Source organism: Dama dama, chromosome 25 (assembly GCF_033118175.1).
Source record: "Dama dama isolate Ldn47 chromosome 25, ASM3311817v1, whole genome shotgun sequence".
NCBI lineage: Eukaryota > Metazoa > Chordata > Mammalia > Artiodactyla > Cervidae > Dama > Dama dama.
Window position 1 is genome coordinate 32,839,350 of NC_083705.1, and position 22,021 is coordinate 32,861,370.

General features: G+C 38.6%; 1 protein-coding gene across 1 annotated transcript in view; it reads left to right on the forward strand.

Annotated features, from left to right (window-relative positions):
• ARL15 (ADP ribosylation factor like GTPase 15) overlaps nucleotides 1-22,021 on the forward strand; it is a 447,977-nt gene that overhangs the window by 214,925 nt on the left and 211,031 nt on the right. Inside the window, exon 4 of the mRNA XM_061129803.1 lies at nucleotides 13,546-13,754. Within this exon, the coding sequence (XP_060985786.1) occupies nucleotides 13,546-13,754 (209 nt within the window). The remainder of the gene's footprint in view (nucleotides 1-13,545; nucleotides 13,755-22,021) is intronic.

Below are 22,021 nucleotides of genomic sequence, written 5' to 3' on the forward strand. Positions count from 1 at the left end.
CAAGTCTGTGCCCCAACCACTAATGCCAAAGAAGCTGAAGTTGAATGGTTCTATGAAAACCTACAAGACCTTCTACACCTAACACCAAAAAGCAATGTCCTTTCATTGTAGGGGATTGGAATGCAAAAGTAGGAAGTCAAGAGATACCTGGCGAATCAGGCAAGATTGGCCTTGGAGTACCAAACGAAGCAGGGGAGATGTTAACTGAGTTTTGCCAAGAGAACACTGGTCATAGCAAACACCCTCTTCCAATAGCACAAGAGATGACTCTATACATGGACATCATCAGATGTTTAGTACTGAAACTAGATTGATTATATTCTTTGCAGCCAAAGTTGGAGAAACTCTGTACAGTCAGCAAAGCGAGACCTGGAAATGACTGCGGCTCAGATCATCAGCTCCTTATTGCAAAATTTAGACTTAAATTTAAGAGAGTAGGGAAAACCACTAGACCCTTCATATATGACCTAAATCAAATCCCATATGATTATACAGTGGAGATACCAAGTAGATTCAGGGATTAGGTCTGGTGGAATGCCTGAAGAACTATAGATGGAGATTGATAACATTGTCCTGGAGGCAGTGACCAAAACCTTTCCACAGAAAAATAAATGCAAGAAGGCAAAGTGTTTGTCTGAGAAGGCCTTACAAATAGCTGAGACGATAAGAGCAGTGAAAAACAAAGGAGAATGGGAAAAATATAACAATAAAATGCAGAGTTCCAGAGAATAGCATGGAGAGATAAGAAAATCTTCTTAAGTGAACATACAGAACTATGGCTCAGAGGTTAAAGCATCTACCTGCAATGCCCGAGACCCAGCTTCGATCCCTGAGTTGGGAAGATCCCCTGGAGAAGGAAATGGCAACCCACTCCAGTACTCTTGCCTGGAAAATCCTGTGGACAGAGAAGCCTGGTAGGCTACAGTCCATGAGGTCTCAAAGAGTTGGACCCAATTGAGTGACTTCACTTCACTTATTAAGTGAACAATGCAAAGAAATAGAGGAAAACAATAGAATGGGAAAGACGGGAAAACTCTTCAAGAAAATTGGAGATATCAAGTGAACATTTAATGCAAAGATGGGCATGGTATAGGACCTAACAGAAGGAGAAGATATTAAGAAAAAGTGGCAAGAATACACAGATGAACTATCCAAAAAGTCTTAATGACTCAGATAACCAAGATGGTGACTCACCTAGAGTCATATATCCTGGAGTGTGAAGTCAAGTGGGCCTTAGGAAGCATTACTATCAACAAAGCTAGTGGAGGTGATGGAATTCTAGCAGAGCTGTTTCAAATCCTAAAAGATGATGCTGTTAAAGTGCTGCATTCAATATTCCAGCAAATTTAGAAAACTCAGCAGTGGCCACAGGACCAGGAAAGGTCAGTTTTCATCCTAGCCTGAAAGAAAGAACAATGCCAAAGAATGTTCAAATTATAGTACAACTGCACTCATTTCACATGCTAGCAAAGTAAAGCTCCAAATCCTTCAAGCTAGACTTCAGCAGTTCATGAACTGAGAACTTCCAGATAATACAAGCTGGATTTAGAAAAGGCAGAGAAACCAGAGATCAAATTGCCAACATCAGTTAGATACAGAAAAAGCAAGGGAATTCCAAGTCTTATTTCTGCTTCATTGACTACACTAAAGCATTGGACTTGTGAATCACAACAAACTGTGGAAAATTCTTCAAGAGATGGAAATACCAGACCACCTTAGCTGCCTCCTGAGAAACCTGTGTGCAGGTCAAGAAGCAACAGTTGGAACCGGTCATGGAACAACACACTCGTTCAAAATTGGGAAAGGAGTATGTCAAGGCTGTCACCCTGCTTATTTAACTTCTACATGCAGTACATCATGAGAAATGCCTGGCAGGATGAATCACAAACCAGAACCATGATTACCGAGAGAAATATTAACAACCTCAGATATATAGATGTTACCACTCTTAACAGCATAAAGCAAAGAGGAACCAAAGAGTTGCTTGATGAGGGTTAAAGAGGAGAATGAAAAATCTGGCTTAAAACTCAACATTCAAAAAACAAAGATCTTGTCATCCAGTCCTGTCATTTCATGGCAAATGGATGGGGAAGAAGTGAAAACAGTGACAGATTTTATTTTCTTGGACTCCAAAATAACTGTGGACTGTATCAGCAGACATGAAATTAAATATACATGCTCCTTCGAAGAAAAGCTATGAAACACTTAAACAGCATATTAAAAAGCAGAGACATCAATCACTTTGCTGACGAAGGTACATATAGTCAAAGCTGTGGTTTTTCCAGTAGTCATGTATGGATGTGAGAGTTGGACCATAAAGAAGTCTGAGCACTGAAGAATTGATGCTTTTGAATTGTGATGCTGGAGAAGACTCTTGAGTGTCCCTTGGACTGCTAGGAGTTCAAGCCAGTCAATCCTAAAGGAAATTAACCCTAAATATTCATTGGAAGGACCAATGCTGAAGCTGAAGCTCCAGTACTTTGGCTACCTGATATGAAGAGTTGACTTATTTTTTAAAAAACCCTGATTCTGGAAAAGATTGAGGTCGGGAGGAGAAGGTGGTGACAGAGAATGAGATGGTTGGATGGTATCATCAACTTGATGGACATGAGAATGATTGAACCAACACTGGAAGGCAGTGAATGACAGCAAAGCCTGGTGTGCCACAGTCAGTAGAATCACAAAGAATTGGACATGACTTAGCAACTAAACAGCAATAACAGCAGTCTGTAACTCTTGAAACCTTTGTGGGATCCTAGACCCTTTGTTTTCTTAAATTATTGTGACCTCAGAGAGTTTTTGTTTGTATATTATAGCTTATGTGCATGTATTGATACTTATATATTTCAATATTTACTATGTAAAAACTAAAGCTGGTAAATTAAATTTTTTTTAATTCCTTTAAATAACAGTAAACCCTTTTTAGGTCATCAATATTAAGAAATGTTTTAATGTCAATTAACAATTTTCAAAACCAACAGAAATATTTGGAAAATTGGCAAATCACCTTAATGTCTGACTTAATGAAAGAGGACTGGATTCCTGTAGCAGCTTCTACATTTAATCTATTGCTATTTGTTGGAGTGGAAAAAACTCTAGCCTCACATAGATAAGTCCATAAAGGGAGATATATCTTAATAGCCTGTTTGGATGACTGTTGATGGTCTTCTTTGATACAACACAGGAATTTTTTAACAAATGATCTTCATGACCCAGATAATCACAATGGTGTGATCACTGATCGAGAGCCAGACATCCTAGAATGCAAAGTCAAGTGGACCTAAGGAAGCAACATTATGAACAAAGCTAGTGGAGGTGATGGAATTCCAGTTGAGCTATTTCAAATCCTAAAAGATGATGCTGTGAAAGTGCTGCACTGAGTATGCCAGCAAATTTGGAAGACTCAACAGTAGCCAGAGAACTGGAAAAGGTCAGTTTTCATTCCAGTCCCAAAGAAAGGCAATGTCAAAGAATGCTCAAACTACTGCACAATTGCACTCATGTCACACGCTAGCAAAGTAATGCTCAAAATTCTCCAAGCCAGGCTTGAACAGTATGTGAACTGTGAACTTCCAGATATTCAAGCTGGATTTAGAAAAGGCAGAGGAACCAGAGATCAAAATTGCCAACATCCATTGGCTCATCGAAAAAGTAGGAGAGTTCCAGAAAAACATCTACTTCTGCTTTATTGACTATGCCAAAGCCATTGTGTGGATTACAACAAACTGTAGAAAATTCTTCAAGAGATGGGAATACCAGACCACCTGACCTGCCTCCTGAGAAATCTATATGGAGGTCTAGAAGCAACAGTTAGAACTGGACATGGAACAACAGACTGGTTCCAAATTGGGAAAGGAGTATGTCAAGGCTGTATATTACCTCCCTGCTTGTTTAATTTATATGTGGGGTATATCATGACAAATGCTGAACTGGATGAAGCACAAGCTGGAATCAAGATTGGTGGGAGAAATATCAATAACCTCATATATGCAGGTGACACCACCCTTATGGCAGAAAGCAAAGAAGTACTAAAGAGCCTCTTGATGAAAGTGAAAGGAGAGGGAAAAACTTGGCTCAAAAATTAACATTCAGAAAACTAAAAAAGATCTGGCATCTGATCCCATCAGTTCATGGCAAATAGATGGGGAAACAGTGACAGACTTTATTTTTGGGGGCTGCAAAATCACTGCAAATGGTGACTGCAGCCATGAAATTAAAAGATGTTTACTCCTTGGAAGGAAAGTTATGACCAACCTAGACAGCATATTAGAAAGCGGAGACGTTACTTTGCCAACAAAGGTCTAGTCAAAGCTATGATTTTTCCAATAGTCATGTTAGGACGTGAGAGTTGGACTATAAAGAATGCTAAGCACTGAAGAATTGATGCTTTTGAACTGTGGTGTTGGAGAAGACTCTTGAGAGTCCCTTGGACTGCAAGGAGTTTCAACTAGTCAAATCTAAAGAAAATCAGTCCTTGAATATTCATTGGAAGGACTGATGTTGAACCTGAAACTCTAATACTTTGGCCACCTAACATAAAGAACTGACTCATTTGAAACGACCCTGATGCTGGGAATGATTGAAGGTGGGTGGAGAAGGGAAGGACAGAGGATGAGATGATTGAATGGCATCAGCAACTCAATTGACATGAGTTTGAGTAAACTGGGAGTTGGTGATGAACAGGGAGGTCTGGTGTGCTGCAGTCCATGGGGTTGCAAAGAGTCAGACACAACTGAGCGAGTGAACTGACTGTCTGACTAAGTTTTCCCATTTTATTCTTTAACTAAAACAAAAAAAGTTTCACTTTGTATTTTTTAATCATCATTTGGAATGTGGTATCTGAAAAATCCATCTCAGTGAATGTTTTGTATTCAGTTATGTTACATCCATTGATCAGTTTTGTGCTTTGAGTGTGTTTTTTTATCTATGCATGATTTTGTACGTTGTACATTTTTCATTTGGGAAATATTGATTAATAAGTTAATAGGTAGATCTTTCAGATGTTGACACGTTTTATTATAAATATCTGTCTATTAATATCATCATCAATCTTCTCATTGAGTGGCTGTCAAGATCTCTGTGACACAAACATTTCTCCAAAATTCTTGTTTTGGCTTGAGAACAAATTTTACCACTCACAACAAATACTGTCAGTTGTTTTTCCTCAAGTTTCAAGCTTACAGAATCATTTTTGAGAAAATGTCTATCAGATACTCAAGACTGAATATAATCATAGTTTTTCAGTTGAAACTTCAAGTAAAAATGTGATTCCAGGAAATTATGAACAACTAGTTTAGCTCACAGTTCAGTCACACCAATGCTTATCCTCCAAACCATGTGCTTTGGTGTGTAGCAAAAATGCTTTTTGTCTGCTTCTCATTTCATTTTTTTTTTTAACTGGCATTTTTAAGAGCTAATTTGACAGAATTAAGACTTTTTACTTCTTTATTTAGTTCATTCTTAAGTGAAACTCATGCTGCCCCACCCCCATCCCAGCTGCAACTACATGGTGGTCAAGGATACAGTGGCTACTAGTTTACAGCCAGTACCTCTGATCATGATAGGATACCTGTAGATTTATTCCTTTGTTTTGCACCATTAGTGAAAATGTCAATGTGGTGAAAATAGCAAAGAACATCTTATAATTATGAAAAGAATGTTGTTCCCTGAGCCTCTAGAAAATATCTTGAGGAATGGCTTCTTCTTCGGCTAGAAAATAAATGAACATTGAGTCAATCAAGTCTTGGTTGTTTATTTACACATAATAATGATTTTGGGGCGACTTCTGCTTCTGAGGAAATAGCTAGTCAAATGGCCTAAATTGACATTTATATGCTATTTTGGGAGGTAGCTGAGGGAAACTTTGTTGGTGTCCCCTATCATCCCATTTCCATGAGCACCAGACTGACTTTTCAACAGCTTAAACCTCCTGGAATTCTTTGTCTGGGAATGTTCTCTGGCTGCTAGAGCCTGCTCTGCCTGAGTGCCCCGGGAAAAGCCAAATAAATTAAAATAATATAGAAAATAGGGTTATCCAGTTGCACTGGCTACATTTCAAGGGCTCAGTAGCCACATGTAGCTAGCCTAACCCTAACCTAACCCTAGCCTCTTAATTTAATATGAAGGAACTAAACTTTTTTGTGGGGGAGGGGACGCTACAAATTGTCTTCTAAAATTGGTTTGAATAATTGGCGTTTAGTGTGCTCACAGAGTGAGCACTTCTCCTAAATTAGGGGATGGGTTCTGCTGCTCAACACTGTTCTCAGAGATCCAGGCTCTTTCTGTCTTCCCATTCTGACTTCCTCAACATAGTGGTATGTCTCCTTTAAAGCGGTTAGAAGGCTACTGCTGCTGCTGCTAAGTCACTTCAGTCATGTCCCACTCTGTGCGACCCCATAGACGGCAGCCCACCAGGCTCCCCCTTCCCTGGGATCCTCCAGGCAAGAACACTGGAGTGGGTTGCCATTTCCTTCTCCAATGCACGGAAGTGAAAAGTGAAAATGAAGTCGCTCAGTTGTGTCCGACTCTTAGCGACTCCGTGGACTGCAGCCCACCAGGCTCCTCCATCCATGGCATTTTCCAGGCAAGAGTACTGGAGTGGGGTGCCATTGCCTTCTCCGGTTAGAAGGCTAGCAGTATTCAAAGCATCACCCAACCACCTAATGAAATCTAAACACTGGAAGAAAGAGGCAACTCTCTTTGGACATCATTCTTGTTACTGAGGAGCAAAATCTTTCCAGAAGCTCCTAGCAGACTTTTGTTGAGTCCCATTTCACCAGAACTGAATCATATGCCCATGCGGCAAGAGAGAGAGGCTGGGAGTACCAGTCCCTGGTATCTTTAACCTCTTTAATGATAGAATGGCTCTGCTGGAATGTGAGTCCTATGAAGACTGAAAGTCTGATCAGGTTTTGTTTCCTTCTTGTGTCCCCAGCACCTAAGTTAGTATCTGATGCTGAGTAGGTATCTCTTGTTTTTGTTGTTCCATTGTTAAGTTGCGTTGTGCTGCAGCATGCCAGGCTTCCCTGTCCTTTACTATCTCCCGGAGTTTGCTCAAACTCATGTCCTTTGAGTCAGTGATGTCATCTAACCATCTCATCCTCTGTTGTCTCCTTCTCCTCCTGCCCTCAGTCTTCGCCAGCATCAGTGCCTTTTTCAGTGAGTTTGCTCCTTTGCATCAGATGGCCAAAGTATTGGAGTTTCAGCTTCAGCATCAGTCCTTCCAATGAATATTTAGGGTTGATATCTTTTAGAGAAATTAATTGAACAAGTCCGTGGTGTGCCATACAAATGAACCTGCCATGGAGGGCTTTATGCTCCTGTCTTCTCTCTCTCGTTACGATGCCTTGAACCAGGCTGTTCTGATTGATTGCTGTCAGAATTAACTTAGATCCCCAAGGCTTCCTTAGAGCCCTGTTAGGTGGTATCAGACTTGGGTAATGAGAATATTTGGCAACATCTTCCACCCAATCCCTCTACTGTTTAGACCACTCCTTCAGTTTTTAATTTAAAAGAAGAAAATATAGAACAGGTTTGAGTTTGGTATTTATCCTTTTTATATAACATTTGTAATTTCAGGGACACAGAGCAAGCAGTTTCCACTCATTAAAATAAGAGTGGGCTCTGACTGCTGTTGGATACTATGTCCTGTGTGCATTACCCTGTGTAGATTTGGTTTGTGAGTTAGGAATGCTGAGATGTGGGTGTCAAACAGGTGTTCTGAATTTCCCTAGTTAGGCTCACATCTCAAAGCACCTGGCAGCTGGGTGGATGACACACCCATTTCTTCTTTGAATCTGGTAACTGAACTGAGGCCGCTTGGCTGGACCAACCAGCTGTATCCCACCCATCACCCTGTACTGGTTTCCCTGGCCCTGATCTATATTGAAGCTGCCACTGACTGAAGCTGTTGTGTGGAAGGCTGAAATGAAACTTAGAATTCCAAGCTGAGAGCTTGTGATGAAAGTCAGAAATGCTAAGGTTGAGCAGATGTGGCTTAAAGATTACAGAAAAAGGCCTTTCAGTTTTAATAATAATGTATTCATATATTATGTCATACACAGGGCATTTTTTAAAGTTATAGTATTTGTCTTTGGATTTGTTTCATCTACCAAGACAGCCCTAGGGTTGTCATTTCATCTCACTAGGTGACTTATGTGCTCCTAAATGTGACAGATGAAAATACTTTCTTGTTGAAAGAGATGACTTCACAAGTTGGTGTTCCAGTATGTCCTATGTATTTCTACTGGACAAGTTCCATTAAAACATGCATCTGGTTTTATTTTTCTTATACTTGACTCCCTGAAGTGAAAGTGAAAGTTCCCCAGTTGTATCTGACTCTTTGTGACCCCATGGACTATACAGTCCATGGAATTCTCCAGGCCAGAATACTGGAGTAGGTAGCCATTCCCTTCTCCAGGGGATCTTCCGAACCCAGGGATCGAACCCAGGTCTACCACATTTTGGGCAGATTCTTTACCAGCTGAGCCACCAGGGAAGTCAAAGAATACTGGAGTGGGTAGCCTATCCCTTCTTCAGCGGATCTTCCTGACCCAGGAATCGAGCCCAGGAACCTCACGCAGGAATCTGCATTGCAGGCAGGTTCTTTACCAGCTGAGCTACCAGGGAAGCCCTTGACCCCCTGGATACCCTCAGTTGTATGGCCATGTTTTCTTCTTCTCTTACAGTTACAAGCCTCATTTGTAATCAGGATTACTTTACAAGCTTTGAGGGTTTGAGCTAAGAGGAATAATGGCTTTCTAAATACTTCTTATAGGTTGTAGCTCAGTGACTTGTATAGAATAGGCACTTAATAATACTATTCGTTCAATTAATTGGATGGGAAATGTTCTTGGACAGGTTCCCACTCTGAGCATTAATATGTACAAGCACTGAGGTACCTTTTATTATAACAGATTTCCTTCCCCCTCCCCACCCTGCCTTAGCTTATGTGGTAGTAGAGTTCTTTATTTGGCTTTGTCACTTTTGTAGTCAATGATCCTTCTATTTCAATCACACTAGACCTAAATGTATTCCTAGTTGTTTAGCCTTGGACACATTATATAATTGTTTTGTGTCTTGATTTCCTTATTGATAAAATGAGAGTGATAGAAGCACCTACTTCATAAGACTATCATGGCTAATGAGTTAATACATGTAAACAGTACAACCAATGTTTATTTCAGGACTGTAGTTGGTCAACCTCAGCTGTTGGTTGGCTATAGATTCAAAAGTTTGATGAAATCAGTGAAAGCATTCTGTGAGCACTAATGAGCTCTACAGAACTTATGATAAGGTATTTTGCATATATTCTTATTATATTAAAATTGTGTGCTACACATCATTTTTGTTGGTAAAATTTATAAAAAGTTATTGTATGGATACATGTACACACAGCATTTTTGTTGTTTTAGACATTTACCACAAGGTAATACTGTCTCTACTTTTGTTCTTCAAGCTTATGGATGTTTCTGTCTCATATGGATAATGTCTGGATGTAGCCTGTAGCAGATGCTGTTGATATCCTACCCAGATCTCCTTTATTGGGCCAGTGCCTCCATCTCCCAGCTGCTGCGGGTATTGGCTGCTAATGACTCACACCTGTACCCTTCTCCAGAGGCCTGCCCTTGGCTGACAGTAATTGCCTCAACTGAACATATTGGGGAGATTATGAGATCATGCCCCACCACCCTCTCTGTTCCCTAGGGATGGCTCATAGCCAGTGACTATTCAGGGGTAAAACAGCCCAGCCCCCTTGCCTTTTGGACTGGGTGACTTCCACAGTACAGTCCACACTCTAGAACGCCTCATTGGATCAAGCTGAGGCTAGATTTCTGAAACCATATCTTTGCATGGTCCCTTTCTGCCTCCACTCCAGTTTCTCCTGACAGAACTCTGCCTATATTCAAGTGTGTAAGAGACACATCTCAGGTTCTGCACATAGGGAACTTGACCTAAGATATTGCTAATTTCAGTGCCACTATTGTTTTCTTAGTTCTACCATCACTTATGAAACTAATTCCCTATATTAAATAATCTCTAGCTTAAATTTCCTCTCCTTGTTTTGTTTTCTTGGTTGGACCATGTCTGATAGGCATCAACCCTGCTTGTATCCTCTATCTTTGCATATTTAAGGTTCAGTTCAGTTCGGTTCAGTAGCTTAGCCCTGTCTAACTCTTTGCAACCCCATGGACTGCAGCACACCAGGCTTCCCTGTTTATCACCAACTCCCAGACCTTTCTCAGACTCTTATCCATCAAGTTGGTGATGCCATCCAACCATCCCATCCTCTGTCGTCCTCTTCTCCTGTCTTCCATCTTCCCCAGCATCAATGTCTTTTCCAATGAGTCATTTCTTCGTATCAGGTGGCCAAAGCATTGGAGTTTCAGCTTCAACATCAGTCCTTCCAATGAATATTCAGGACTGATTTTCTTTAGATTTGACTGGTTGAAACTCCTTGCAGTCCAAGGGACTCTCAAGAGTCTTCTCCAACACCACAGTTCAAAAGCATTAGTTCTTCGGCGCTCAGCTTTCTTTATAGTCCAACTGTCACATCCATACATGACTACTGGAAAAACCATAGCTTTGACTAGACGGACCCTTGTCGGTAATGTCTCTGCTTTTTGGTAGGTTGTCTAGGTTGGTCGTACCTTTTCTTTCAAGGAGCAAGCATTTTTTAATTGCATGGCTGTAGTCACCATCTGCAGTGACTTTGGAGCCCAAAAAAATAAAGTCTGTCACTGTTTCAGTTGTATCCCCATCTGTTTGCCATGAAATGATAGGACTGGATGCCATGATCTTAGTTTTTTGAATGTTGAGTTTTAAGCCAGCTGTTTGTCCTCTTTCACTTTCACCAAATGCTCTTTAGTTCCTCTTCACTTTCTTCCATAAAGATGGTGTAACCTGCATCTCTGAGGTTATTGATATTTCTCCCTGCAGTCTTGATTCCATGTCCAGTTCTAGCTATTGCTTCTTGACCTGCATACTGATTTCTCAGGAGGCAGGTAATAAGGTGATCTGCTATTCCCATCTCTTGAAGAATTTTCCATAGTTTGTTGTGATCCACACAGTCAAAGGCTTTGGCGTAGTCCATGAAGCAGATGTTCTTCTGGAATTCTCTTGCTTTTCCTATGATGTATCAGATGTTGGCAATTTGATCTCTGGTTCCTCTGCCTTTTCGAAATCCAGCTTGTATATCTGGAAGTTCTCAGTTCATGTACTGTTGAAACCTAGCTTGGAGAAATTTGAGCATTTCTTTGCTAGCCTGTGACATGAGTGCAGCTGCGGTAGTTTGAACGCTCTTTGGCTTGCCTTTCTTTGGGATTGGAATGAAAACTGACCTTTCCAGTCTTGTGGCCACTTCTGGGTTTTCTAAATTTGCTGACATATTGAATCAGTGCTTGTACAGCATCATCTTTTAGGATTTTAAATAGCTCAGCTAGAATTCCATCACCTCCACTAGTTTTGTTTGTGGTGATGCTTCCTAAGGCCCACTTGACTTCACACTCCAGGTTGTCTGGCTCTAGGTGACTGATCACACCATCGTGGTTATCTGGGTCATTAAGATCTTTTTTGTATAGTCTTCTGGTTATTCTTGCCAACTCTTCTTAATGTCTTCAGCTTCTGTTAGGTCCATACCGTTTCTGTCCTTTATTGAGCCCATCTTTGCATGAAATGTTCCTTGGTATATCTAATTTTCTTGAAAAGATCTCTAGTCTAGATAATTAAGGTTATTCAACATCAAATTCTCTTGATCTTAATGTTTACCTGGTTATTTTTATACAATGTTATGATGAATACCCCAGATTTTAGACTCTCAAAATAAGTTTCAAAGCCTAAGTCAATTACAACTCCCTTTTAAATTTTGTTGTAAGAATTACCTGAGCTGTTTTTTCAAGAATAGTTAGCTCTGCGCCTGGAATGTAGAAATGGTTAATAAATGGTAGCCATTTGATTGATATTACTCTTTTAAGACTTGCCCAGACTGAACAGATGACTCATCCCTTACTCCCAGAGAACCCTAATATGTCCCTTTATAATCTTTCCTCTTCTCAGTGTCATCCCATGGTAAATTGGCTCTCCAGGGGAAGGAAAAACCTGACAGATAGCTTCTCCTGATTTTTCTTGGGGAAAATACTCCTACGCTGTCCATTTCCAAGCTACCAAAATGATTTCACTGAACACAGTTTGAGAAGAGACATACATTTTACTCTTAGCAGCCAGTACACACCAGTTCCAGTCTCTACTCTGAATTCCTAACTCTGAGCACACTAGATCCACCATAGAAGCTAGATGTTCTGTAGATGACTAAAATATAGTTTTTAACTAGTTAGAACTTGATTATAGAGTATGAAATTGGTGAAATTCCTTGATATCAATTTTTTGTTAAGTAACCCATAACTTGTATTGGTTATATAACTCCACTCCTCCACCCCCATATACACACGCATGCATGCATGCATGCATGCACACACAAAAATTGCCCTTGTTATTCATGAATCAAAGAAAAGGAAGTATTCATCATGATATAGTGGGAAATACCCATGCCTTCCCTGAGCAAGTTGTCTACTGACTCAGACGCAGATCTCAAGTTTTTGATTTACTGTATACATCAATGGAGCTTAGTCACTTCACCTCTCTTGGCCCCAGTTTCTTCAGAGTTGGAAGCCTAATTAGTATATAATTCCATTTCCTTCTTCCCTCATTTTCCTCATTCTTGTATCAAACTTTTAATTGTAAATTGTGCTAGATGTTTGACACACAATGGCCCTGGCTGATGAGAATCTTACTGCCTTGTTTTATGAATATCCATCTCACTTGAGGCCATGAGTATGCATGCATGCTCAGTCGTATCTGATTCTTTGGGACTCTATGGACTGTAGCCCACCAGGCTCCTCTGTCCGTGGAATTTTCCAGGCAAGAATACTGGAGTGGGTTGCCATTTCCTTTTCCAGGGGATCTTCCTGACCCAGAGATCGAAATGCAGTCAATCTGCATTGACTGGCAGATTCTTGCCAAATGGAATTATGCAAATGTGCCAAAGGCCAAGATTTTACTTCATCACAGAGTTTAGCACTTTGACACATAAAGGAATTGTGCTAATAGCTTTCTGTTTAAATTAAACTAGGTTGCCCTGATCAGTAAGGGGTTCTCTGACTGATGTTAATGGTGTGGAGAGAACCCTTGGTGAACAGCTTTGTTATTCTGCTCTCTGAGTTAGGCTCAGACTCAGTTTGTAGAGAGGGTAGTTTGTTCAGGACTGTTAAACAAATTTGAAAACATTCTTTTGGCATTTAAGAAGTACTTAGCCTGATTCTTTCTTCCATATTTTGATAAGAAAGGCATGAAGAATGACTCTTAAACTTTTGTGTTCTCCTTCAAGGCCGTATCCACACATTGGCTCTAATGCCTTTGTTCTCATCAAATGTGATCTCTGCACTTAATTTTCAAAGCCATATTGGTGTCCAATAGGAAATTACTGTTGGGAACATTTTTCATGTTGCTGAAAGCTATTTTTAAAAAGAGAATTTGTTTTGTTTTTGACAGGGGCTGATAATATCCGGAAATACTGGAGCCGCTACTACCAAGGATCTCAAGGGGTAATATTTGTATTAGACAGTGCCTCTTCAGAAGATGATTTAGAGACTGCTAGAAATGAACTGCACTCAGCTCTTCAGCACCCACAGTTATGCACTTTACCCTTTTTAATATTGGCCAATCATCAAGACAAGCCAGCTGCTCGGTCAGTACAAGAGGTATGTCTCACGAAGGTAACAGCTCTTGTCTGTCAGTTTGTTGCACTTGTGCTGCCATGCTGGAATCTGAAAAAATTCCTGTAATTAGGAATATGCTGGTTATACTGTTTCTCAACATGAAATTTTAGGTGATGAAAAAAGAAAACCTGTATTAATCTGATGGAAATTATTATTCATACCTTTAACCCCACTTATGGAGATCATAGGTGGTTTTTTTTAAACCATTTAGCAAAAGTTAGAGGATTCATCTGAATATATTTCTCATCTATTTTGGAGGGCTAAAGGCCTGGTTATTTAACTTTTGTTTTTTTAGCCTACCAGCTTACTTAGGTCATTCTTCTTTTCAAGGAGTGTATCATGTGTATTACCATGCATCATTTGCCCTCAGATGTCATGTTCTTGTCCCCTGTAATGCCCACTGCTTACTAGAAGCAGTGGGTACTATTCTGTAATCAGCGAGGCTGAAAATTGATGTCTTATCCTGCAAGTTCCATGCCACCGAATACCTTTTAATACGGAACCATTCTTTATCTTCCATATTTAATTTCATTTCTTAGCTTGTATCTCTCCTATAAAAGCATGGGACTAATTCTGGGCAGATAACCATGGTCTCAGCAGAGTTTCTGATTCATGGTACTAAAGTAATAAGATACATGAATAGCTTTTAAAACTTAAATGATAGTGAAGTTTAACCTTAAGTACAGTGAAATCTAAACTTTTGATGTATTCCTTTTCACCTGTAACTCTCAGGACATGTTCTATCACCACCACCTCCCTCTACTTCAAAAGTTCTGTGCTTTTCTTTTATTAACTTTAGAATAATAGAAGCCACACTGCCCTTTAGTCTGAAAAACAGATGAGGAGCCAAGGATATAACATGTTCTAACTCCAGACTCCCTCCTACTTTGTGCAGGACCTATTGGCAGATAGCTTTGTCTCTGTACTTGCCTTCTTACCTGTGAAATGGGAATAATGTGATTCTTTTTTAATGAGAAGTGAGTGGGATTAATTTCCTAATTCACTTTGAAGTGTACTAAGTGTCAGAGGTTACCATATACAGAGTATTTTCATTTATTTTAGGAAAGTAGTAAAGAAGGCAGGAATTTCTTATTAAACAGAGCTTATATGTATCTTTAGTTGCCTCATTCAGCATTAAGTAGTGCTAACCTTTTTGAGATTTTGTGAAATACCGTACAGATAATATTAAATGATTAAGATAAGAAAGAACATACAAATCTATTCAGACAATCAACAATGTGCAGATCTTCAGCATTGTAATTGTGGTGCCTTCCTGATTGCTTCTTAAGACCTCAGGTACATTTTTTAAGCTCTTAACACCAGTTTTTCTGGCTGTAAAATGGATGTAATAGTGTAATGATGGGTAGTTATAAGTGTTATATTAGTTCATGATTATAAGGTGATTTGCTGAAAAGGCATTGGTATTCTGAGATTTACTGTGGAAAATATATGAATGTATTACAGAATATACATAAACAATATAACATTTTGTGTGTATTAATAATACATGTTTAATACATTATGTGTAGTAATACATAGATGTATTTATACATGAATAAATATAGATTATGATATGAAATAGATAATATATAACACTTCAAATCACTTTAAAGACATGTGCTATAGCTGAAAAGATTTTATTTTGCTTTTAAGTTAGAAACTGTTTATATGTTTCCGTAGACATCAAAAAAGTGAAGCTAATGTGTTCCTGAAACCTAACATATGACTCATAGTAATCCTCCATAGGAATTAAAGACTGCTACATTGAATAAAGGTAGCTTGTAACAATTAATTGCTTAAGAGTATGCCATGTGATTGTTGGCTGGCTGCCTCTTCTAGGAAGAGGACAGCTATCTAACGTCTATTGCTTCAAATTTTTGTTGAGATGAGACAGAACCGAGAATACATTTGTCTGACCATTTTTTCAGTAAGAAGAGGTTATGAATGTAGGGTAATCATAGATATACTTTGAAAATTATTCTAAGCTTGTATATACTGGAGCATATGTGTCTTTGACTTTCCTTTTTATTCATATCCATTTTAAATGAATTTTCTACAAAATTTCCACTTATGATGGAATTTGCAAATGCTGTTTTGAGGACTGCTCTAAGTGAAGCATTTCCCTGTGATTACATACACACACACTACACCAGGTGTATGTTTATGTTTTAGACTACCCTAATTGATTTCATGGACAAATTCCATTGCAGATCTTGAACTTGAGACATAGTGAAGTGCTCAAACTTACTTTGAATTTGAGAGAGAAAGAAATGGAAGCTTCCTATTTTCCCCATTGCTTGTACGACAGAGGTTTCTCCATGTAGTATTATGATGCTTTCCTGAAATACTCCTAGGAATGTTTTAGGAATTAATACCTTTTTGTTAGCATAAAAATGGAATTATGAAATTAAATCTTGAAATTTTTATAAACAGTAACCTCAAAATTGTTGGGAGTAGGTATAAATAGAAGAGGAGAAAGAAGATTAAGAAGTAAACAGAGTTACGTATTCTTTGAAATGAGTTGAGAAGTGGTCATTTGTTTATTACTTCCTTTCCTGAGCCTAAAGGTCCGTGCCCTGCGCTGTTTCGTATAAACATTTCTATTCATTTCTACCTGCTCATTTGTGTGCACTAATTGCCAGATGCTAAAAAGATGATGTTTTACTGTGCAAAATACTTGTGTATTTTAGGTAAAATTCTGTTCTTTCAGGATCAGGGAAAATGCATTCAGTTTACCAAGAAGCACGGAACAGTACTTTGATAGTTACAAAAAATGAGGCATAGAGGCTCATGGATTCTTTCCCTACTCCCATTGAAATTATTGCATTTTGTGCTTAATGTATTTGCAAAAAACTTGCAGTTATTTACCCTATCACTCAAGTAAAACTGTAAGAATTCATTTATCATTTAAGAAGGATATCAGTTCACTCTTGAGCTTAGAAACTGGTAGGAGCTGGTGAAAACCATAGGAGAAAACTGAATTATCACTAGGTGAAAACTGAATTATCACAGAGGGTGAAAATCCTCAGGAAATTATATATTTAGTTCCTCCCTCTGCAATGAAAGTTTTGCTAGGTTTGTGTTGAGAACTAAGATAGGAACAATGGTTAAAATTATGGTGTAACCTACAGATCAAGAGCAACATGCCCCATTATTTTGTTGCTTTTTTAGAAAGCAAATAGAGTCTTGTGCATTGCATAGTTTTCCTTTCTGTAATTTACCTACTTGGTAATGATCTGTGTTTAACTTACCAGAATTTTGAGATTTTATGCCTTGAGACTGGACAGTAGAGAAAAACATTTTTTAATAAATAAGCTTTTTTTTTTTTGGTAATAGCAAAACACTGGGAAAAAGGACACCCTTTACATACTGTCTGAAAGCCAAGCAGTTCTTGCAACAGATGTTTGTTGTATTCACTTTAGGGAGATGTAGTTACCACAGTTTTCCAGAATTTACTCATATCAACTATTTTTCTCTGTAGAAAACATAATATAAAACTCTACAGTTATGTCAAGTGGCCCATTTGATTCATTAGGGAAAATTCTGATCTAAGTTAAACGATAACGCTTTCTAAAACAAGAATCATCTTAAGGGTAAATAGGTTGATTTTTTAATTTGTATTGAATTGTAATTGTATCTAATTTGTTTTACAACTCCCATAGGAGAGCATACTTCAGTTCTGAAGTTATTTAATAGATCAGGAGGATTTTATGAGAAGTTAAGTTGATAGAGTAGCCAATAAAAGTAATCCTGTTTTTTTCCTCTACACAGTTGATTCTTTTACCTCCCAGCTTTTTCAAATCCTATTTTCATTTTATTGGGCATTACAGTGTCTTAAAAACGGCACATTTTGTCAACATGAAAGACATGGTTTATCATTTCTGCAATCTAATCTGATTTGATATTCTTTCATAGCCTTAATCCAAAAGTACTTAATTTTTTCAGAAATAATACATCAAAAATACTGAATTAAATATTTTATGTTAGAGAAAATAAGAAGTATGAAAACTAACACAACAATGTAAATGAACTGTGAAGTGAAGTGGAAGTTGCTCAGTCATGTCCGACTCTTTGCAACCTCATGGACTATATAGTGCATGGAATTCTCCAGATCAGAATACTGGAGTGGGTAGCCTTTCCCTTCTCCAAGGGATCTTCCCAATCCAGGGATCGAACCCAGGTCTCCCGCATGGCAGATGGATTCTTTACCAGCTGAGCCATAGGAGAAGCCCAAGAGTACTGGAGTGGGTAGCCTATTCCTTCTCCAGCGGATCTTCCCGACCCAAGAATTGAGCCAGGGTCTCCCGCATTGCAGGTGGATTTTTTACCAATGGAGCTATGAGGGAAGCCCAAAAATCAACGGTACTTCAGTTTTTAAAAATTTTAAAAAGGATTTAAAAGTGTGAAACATAGAAATTTGAGGTAGAATTATAAGGCTAGATCACTATTGGTTCCATGGCTCATTAATTGAAGCATAGGAATGTACAGCTTCTAAATTAAAATATCAGCAGTAAAGTTGAAATTTATGATTAGGCGTTTCTCAGTTTTTGTTCAGTTGTAATTTAGTTCATTATTGTGATGTACATGCTTCCCCCATGGCTCAGTGGTAAAGCATCTGCCTGTAATGCAGGAGACTCAGGAGATGCAGATTCAGTCTCTGGGTTGGGAAGATCTCCTTGAGGAAGAAATAGCAACCCACTCCAGCATTCTTGCCTGGAGAATCCCACGGAGTGAGGAGCCTGGGGGGTCTACCGTCCATGGGGTCACAAAGGGTCAGACATGACTGACCTTGCCCGCATGCACGATGTACATAGAATGTGGTGTTCTATTTGAGAAGAATAAAAGAGTATTTGCAGTTATGTCTGTTTTCATTCCAATCCCAAAGAAAGGCAATGCCAAAGAATATTCAACCTATTGCAAAATTGCACACATCTCACACACTAGCAAAGTAATGCTCAAAATTCTCCAAGCCAGGCTTCAACAGTACATGAACCATGAACTTCCAGATGTTCAAGCTGGATTTAGAAAAGGCAGAGGAACCAGAAATCAAATTACCAACACTTGCTGGATCATCGAAAAAGCAAGAGAGTTCCCGAAAAACATCTATTTCTGCTTTATTGACTATGCCAAAGCCTTTACTGTGTGGATCACAACAAACTGGAAAATTTTTCAAGAGATGGGACTACCAGACCACCTGACCTGCCTCTTAAGAAATCTGTATGGCGGTCAAGAAGCAGTTAGAACTGGACATGGAATAACAGACCGGTGCTAAATCAGGAAAGAAGTATGTCGAGGCTGTATATTGTCACCCTGCTTATTTAACTTGTATGCAGAGTACATCATGCAAAATGCCAGGCTGGATGAAGCACAGGCTGGGATCAAGATTGGTGGGAAAAATATCAAAACCTCATATATGCAGATGACACGACCCTTATGGCAGAAAGTGAAGAAGAGCTAAAGAGCCTCCTGATGAAAGTGAAAGAGGAGAGTGAAAAAGCTGGCTGAAAACTCAACATTCAGAAAACTAAGATCATGGCATCTGGTCCCATCACTTCATGGCAATGGAAACAGTGAGAGACTTTTTTTTTTTTTTGGCTCCAAAATCACTGCAGATAGTGACTGCAGTGATGAAATTTAAAGATGCTTGCTCTTTGGAAGAAAAACTATGACCAACCTAGACAGCATACTAAAAAGCAGAGATATTACTTTGCCAACAAAGGTCATCTAGTCAAAGCTATGGTTTTTCCAATAATCATGTATGGATGTGAGAGTTGGACTATAAAGAAAGCTTAGCACCAAAGAACTGATGCTTTTGAACTGTGGTGTTGGAGAAGACTCTTGAGAGTCCCTTGGACTGCAAGGAGATCCAACCAGTCAATCCTAAAGGAAGTCAGTCCTGAATATTCATTGGAAGGACTGATGTTGAAGCTGAAAATCCAATACTTTGGCCACCTGATGCAAAGAATTAACTCATTGGAAAAGACTCTGATGCTGGGAAAGATTGAAGGTGGGACAACAGAGGATGAGATGTTTGGATGGCATTACCAACTCGATGGACATGAGTTTGAGCAAGCTCCAGGAGTTGGTGATGGACAGGGAAGCCTGGCCTACTGCAGTCAATGGGGTTGCAAATAGTTTGACACGACTGAGCAACTGAACTGAACTGAACTGTTTTGCTATAAACATTACTTAGCATGCAGGATCTTTGTTGTGTCATGTGGTGTCTTTCACTCTAGTTGTAGTGACTGGGCTTAGTTAACTAATAGCATGTGAGATCTTAGTTCACCTACCAGGGATTGAACTCAAGTCCCTGTATTGCAAGGTGGATTCTTAACTACTGAACCATCAGAGAATTCCCCTAGGCCATGTTTTGATTATCAATATTAATCTTTTTTGAATAGTACTTTCAGTATTTACCATATCATGAATAGTTTATTTAGTTCTCACTTTTAGTCTAGACTTTTTCTGGAAGAGAGTGCTAGTATATGTTTTATGTTACTTAACTATTACATTTAATTATAATTACTTCTTTTATATAGATAATTATTTCTACATTTTGTACATTTCCCTCTTCTTACAAAGGGTCAGAGAGAGTTTAGAAAGATTGTAGTTTTGGGGCACTGTTTGTAAATAATCTGCTAGTTTAAAATTTTAATATTTATACTGCTTGACAGGAGAGCAGTTCTTTTTTGGTAGCTCTATGAAGTAATGAATATCATCTCTGATTTTACATGACAGATCTTTTATTAGAAGTGCAAAGCAGTGTTTAAATCACATAAAATCCTAGCTTAATTTAATATTACTTTCTGTATATGGAGAGAAACATGTGTGTCTCTATGTGTTTGTGGTATAATCATTGTAAAGTGTCATATACTTTAAATCTTAAGAGTCTTCCAAGTATCTTGACCTGCCTCTTGGCAGCAGTTTAGAATACTGAATTGATTTCACATAGAACAGTGTACATACTTATTGTGTGAGCAGTTTGAAAACTCCCTTATGGGACATATATTTATCCTAAAATGATATGAGATACACTTATTTTTTGTCCATCTCTTACAGATGTACTCCATTCTGTTACAGTTTAATCTTGGGGAAAGGAGAGAGTTTGGAAATCAGTTTTCCACTGAATGACTTGGTGATGCCTTGAAAATGTTTACTAACTTGCAAGAGAAGCTGAATCACATTCATTTTAATAGTTTGTTACAAAAGTGTCATTATTATAGAGCAATTCTTGAAGACTATTGAAATAGTCAGAAAATTTTGTTTAATCTACTTTCATGTGCTTTTTATATGCACTTCTTGAAAAAACTTAATTTGTATATTTGATTTCATTGATTCTAAATCTAGCCACATTAATCTCACCATTCTAGGGAACTCTGTAGATCTGTATTTCTTGCACCCACAGGGTAAATTTGAAAATATTCCCTGCCTGCTGAAAACAAAAGAAATTCCCATTAACAAATACGTTACAATAGAACATTACATAACAACAACGATCAAAATCCCACTTAGGTGGGATAACAAAGTAATACATTTGAAAATATAACAGTATGTGCTCATAAGGAGTTTGTTATGTTCTTTTATAAAACTCTCATTTCTTTCCACTTTCTTTCTTTATTCAGTCACCTGTATATCTTCATTTTGTATAAAGCTGGCAAGTTTTGGAACTCAATTCTTACTTTTCTCACCAGACATTTCAGTGCCCAGCTCTCTCACCTCTGCCTCTGTAGTATTCTTCAGAGTTTCCTGGTTGGTTACATCCCCACAGCTCCTCCCTGCCTCCCTATTCCTCAACACAGACCAGAAAAGAGCAGACTTCCTATCTATTTTTCATGATGCCCGTCTTAAAAGCCAGTGTTTACATCTAATTCCTTCTAGAATCAAATGAAACACCACAGATTTAATACATTAATGTGCTTGAGAATTGTATTCTCTTTTTTTCTCTCTCTCATTTCAAACTACCACTTACTATTCCTGTTGCCCTAGGAAAATCACCTAAAGATTATGTGTCACAAGAACTTGCTGAATACCAGTGGCTGAGACAGATGTCCTCCTTGTGACTTCTCAAGGCATCCTGGGCTTATCCTAATCATAAAAATTAGAATTAATTGCTTGTTAACTTTTCTGTATACCCTTCAAGTTTGCAGGCTTCTTGCAGGACAGGATTTCTGGTTTATGTCTCTGTGCTTGGTCTTTGTTGTTTGAATGAGTACTACCTCTGAGCCTTTCTGGATGAGCTTCCCTGTTGG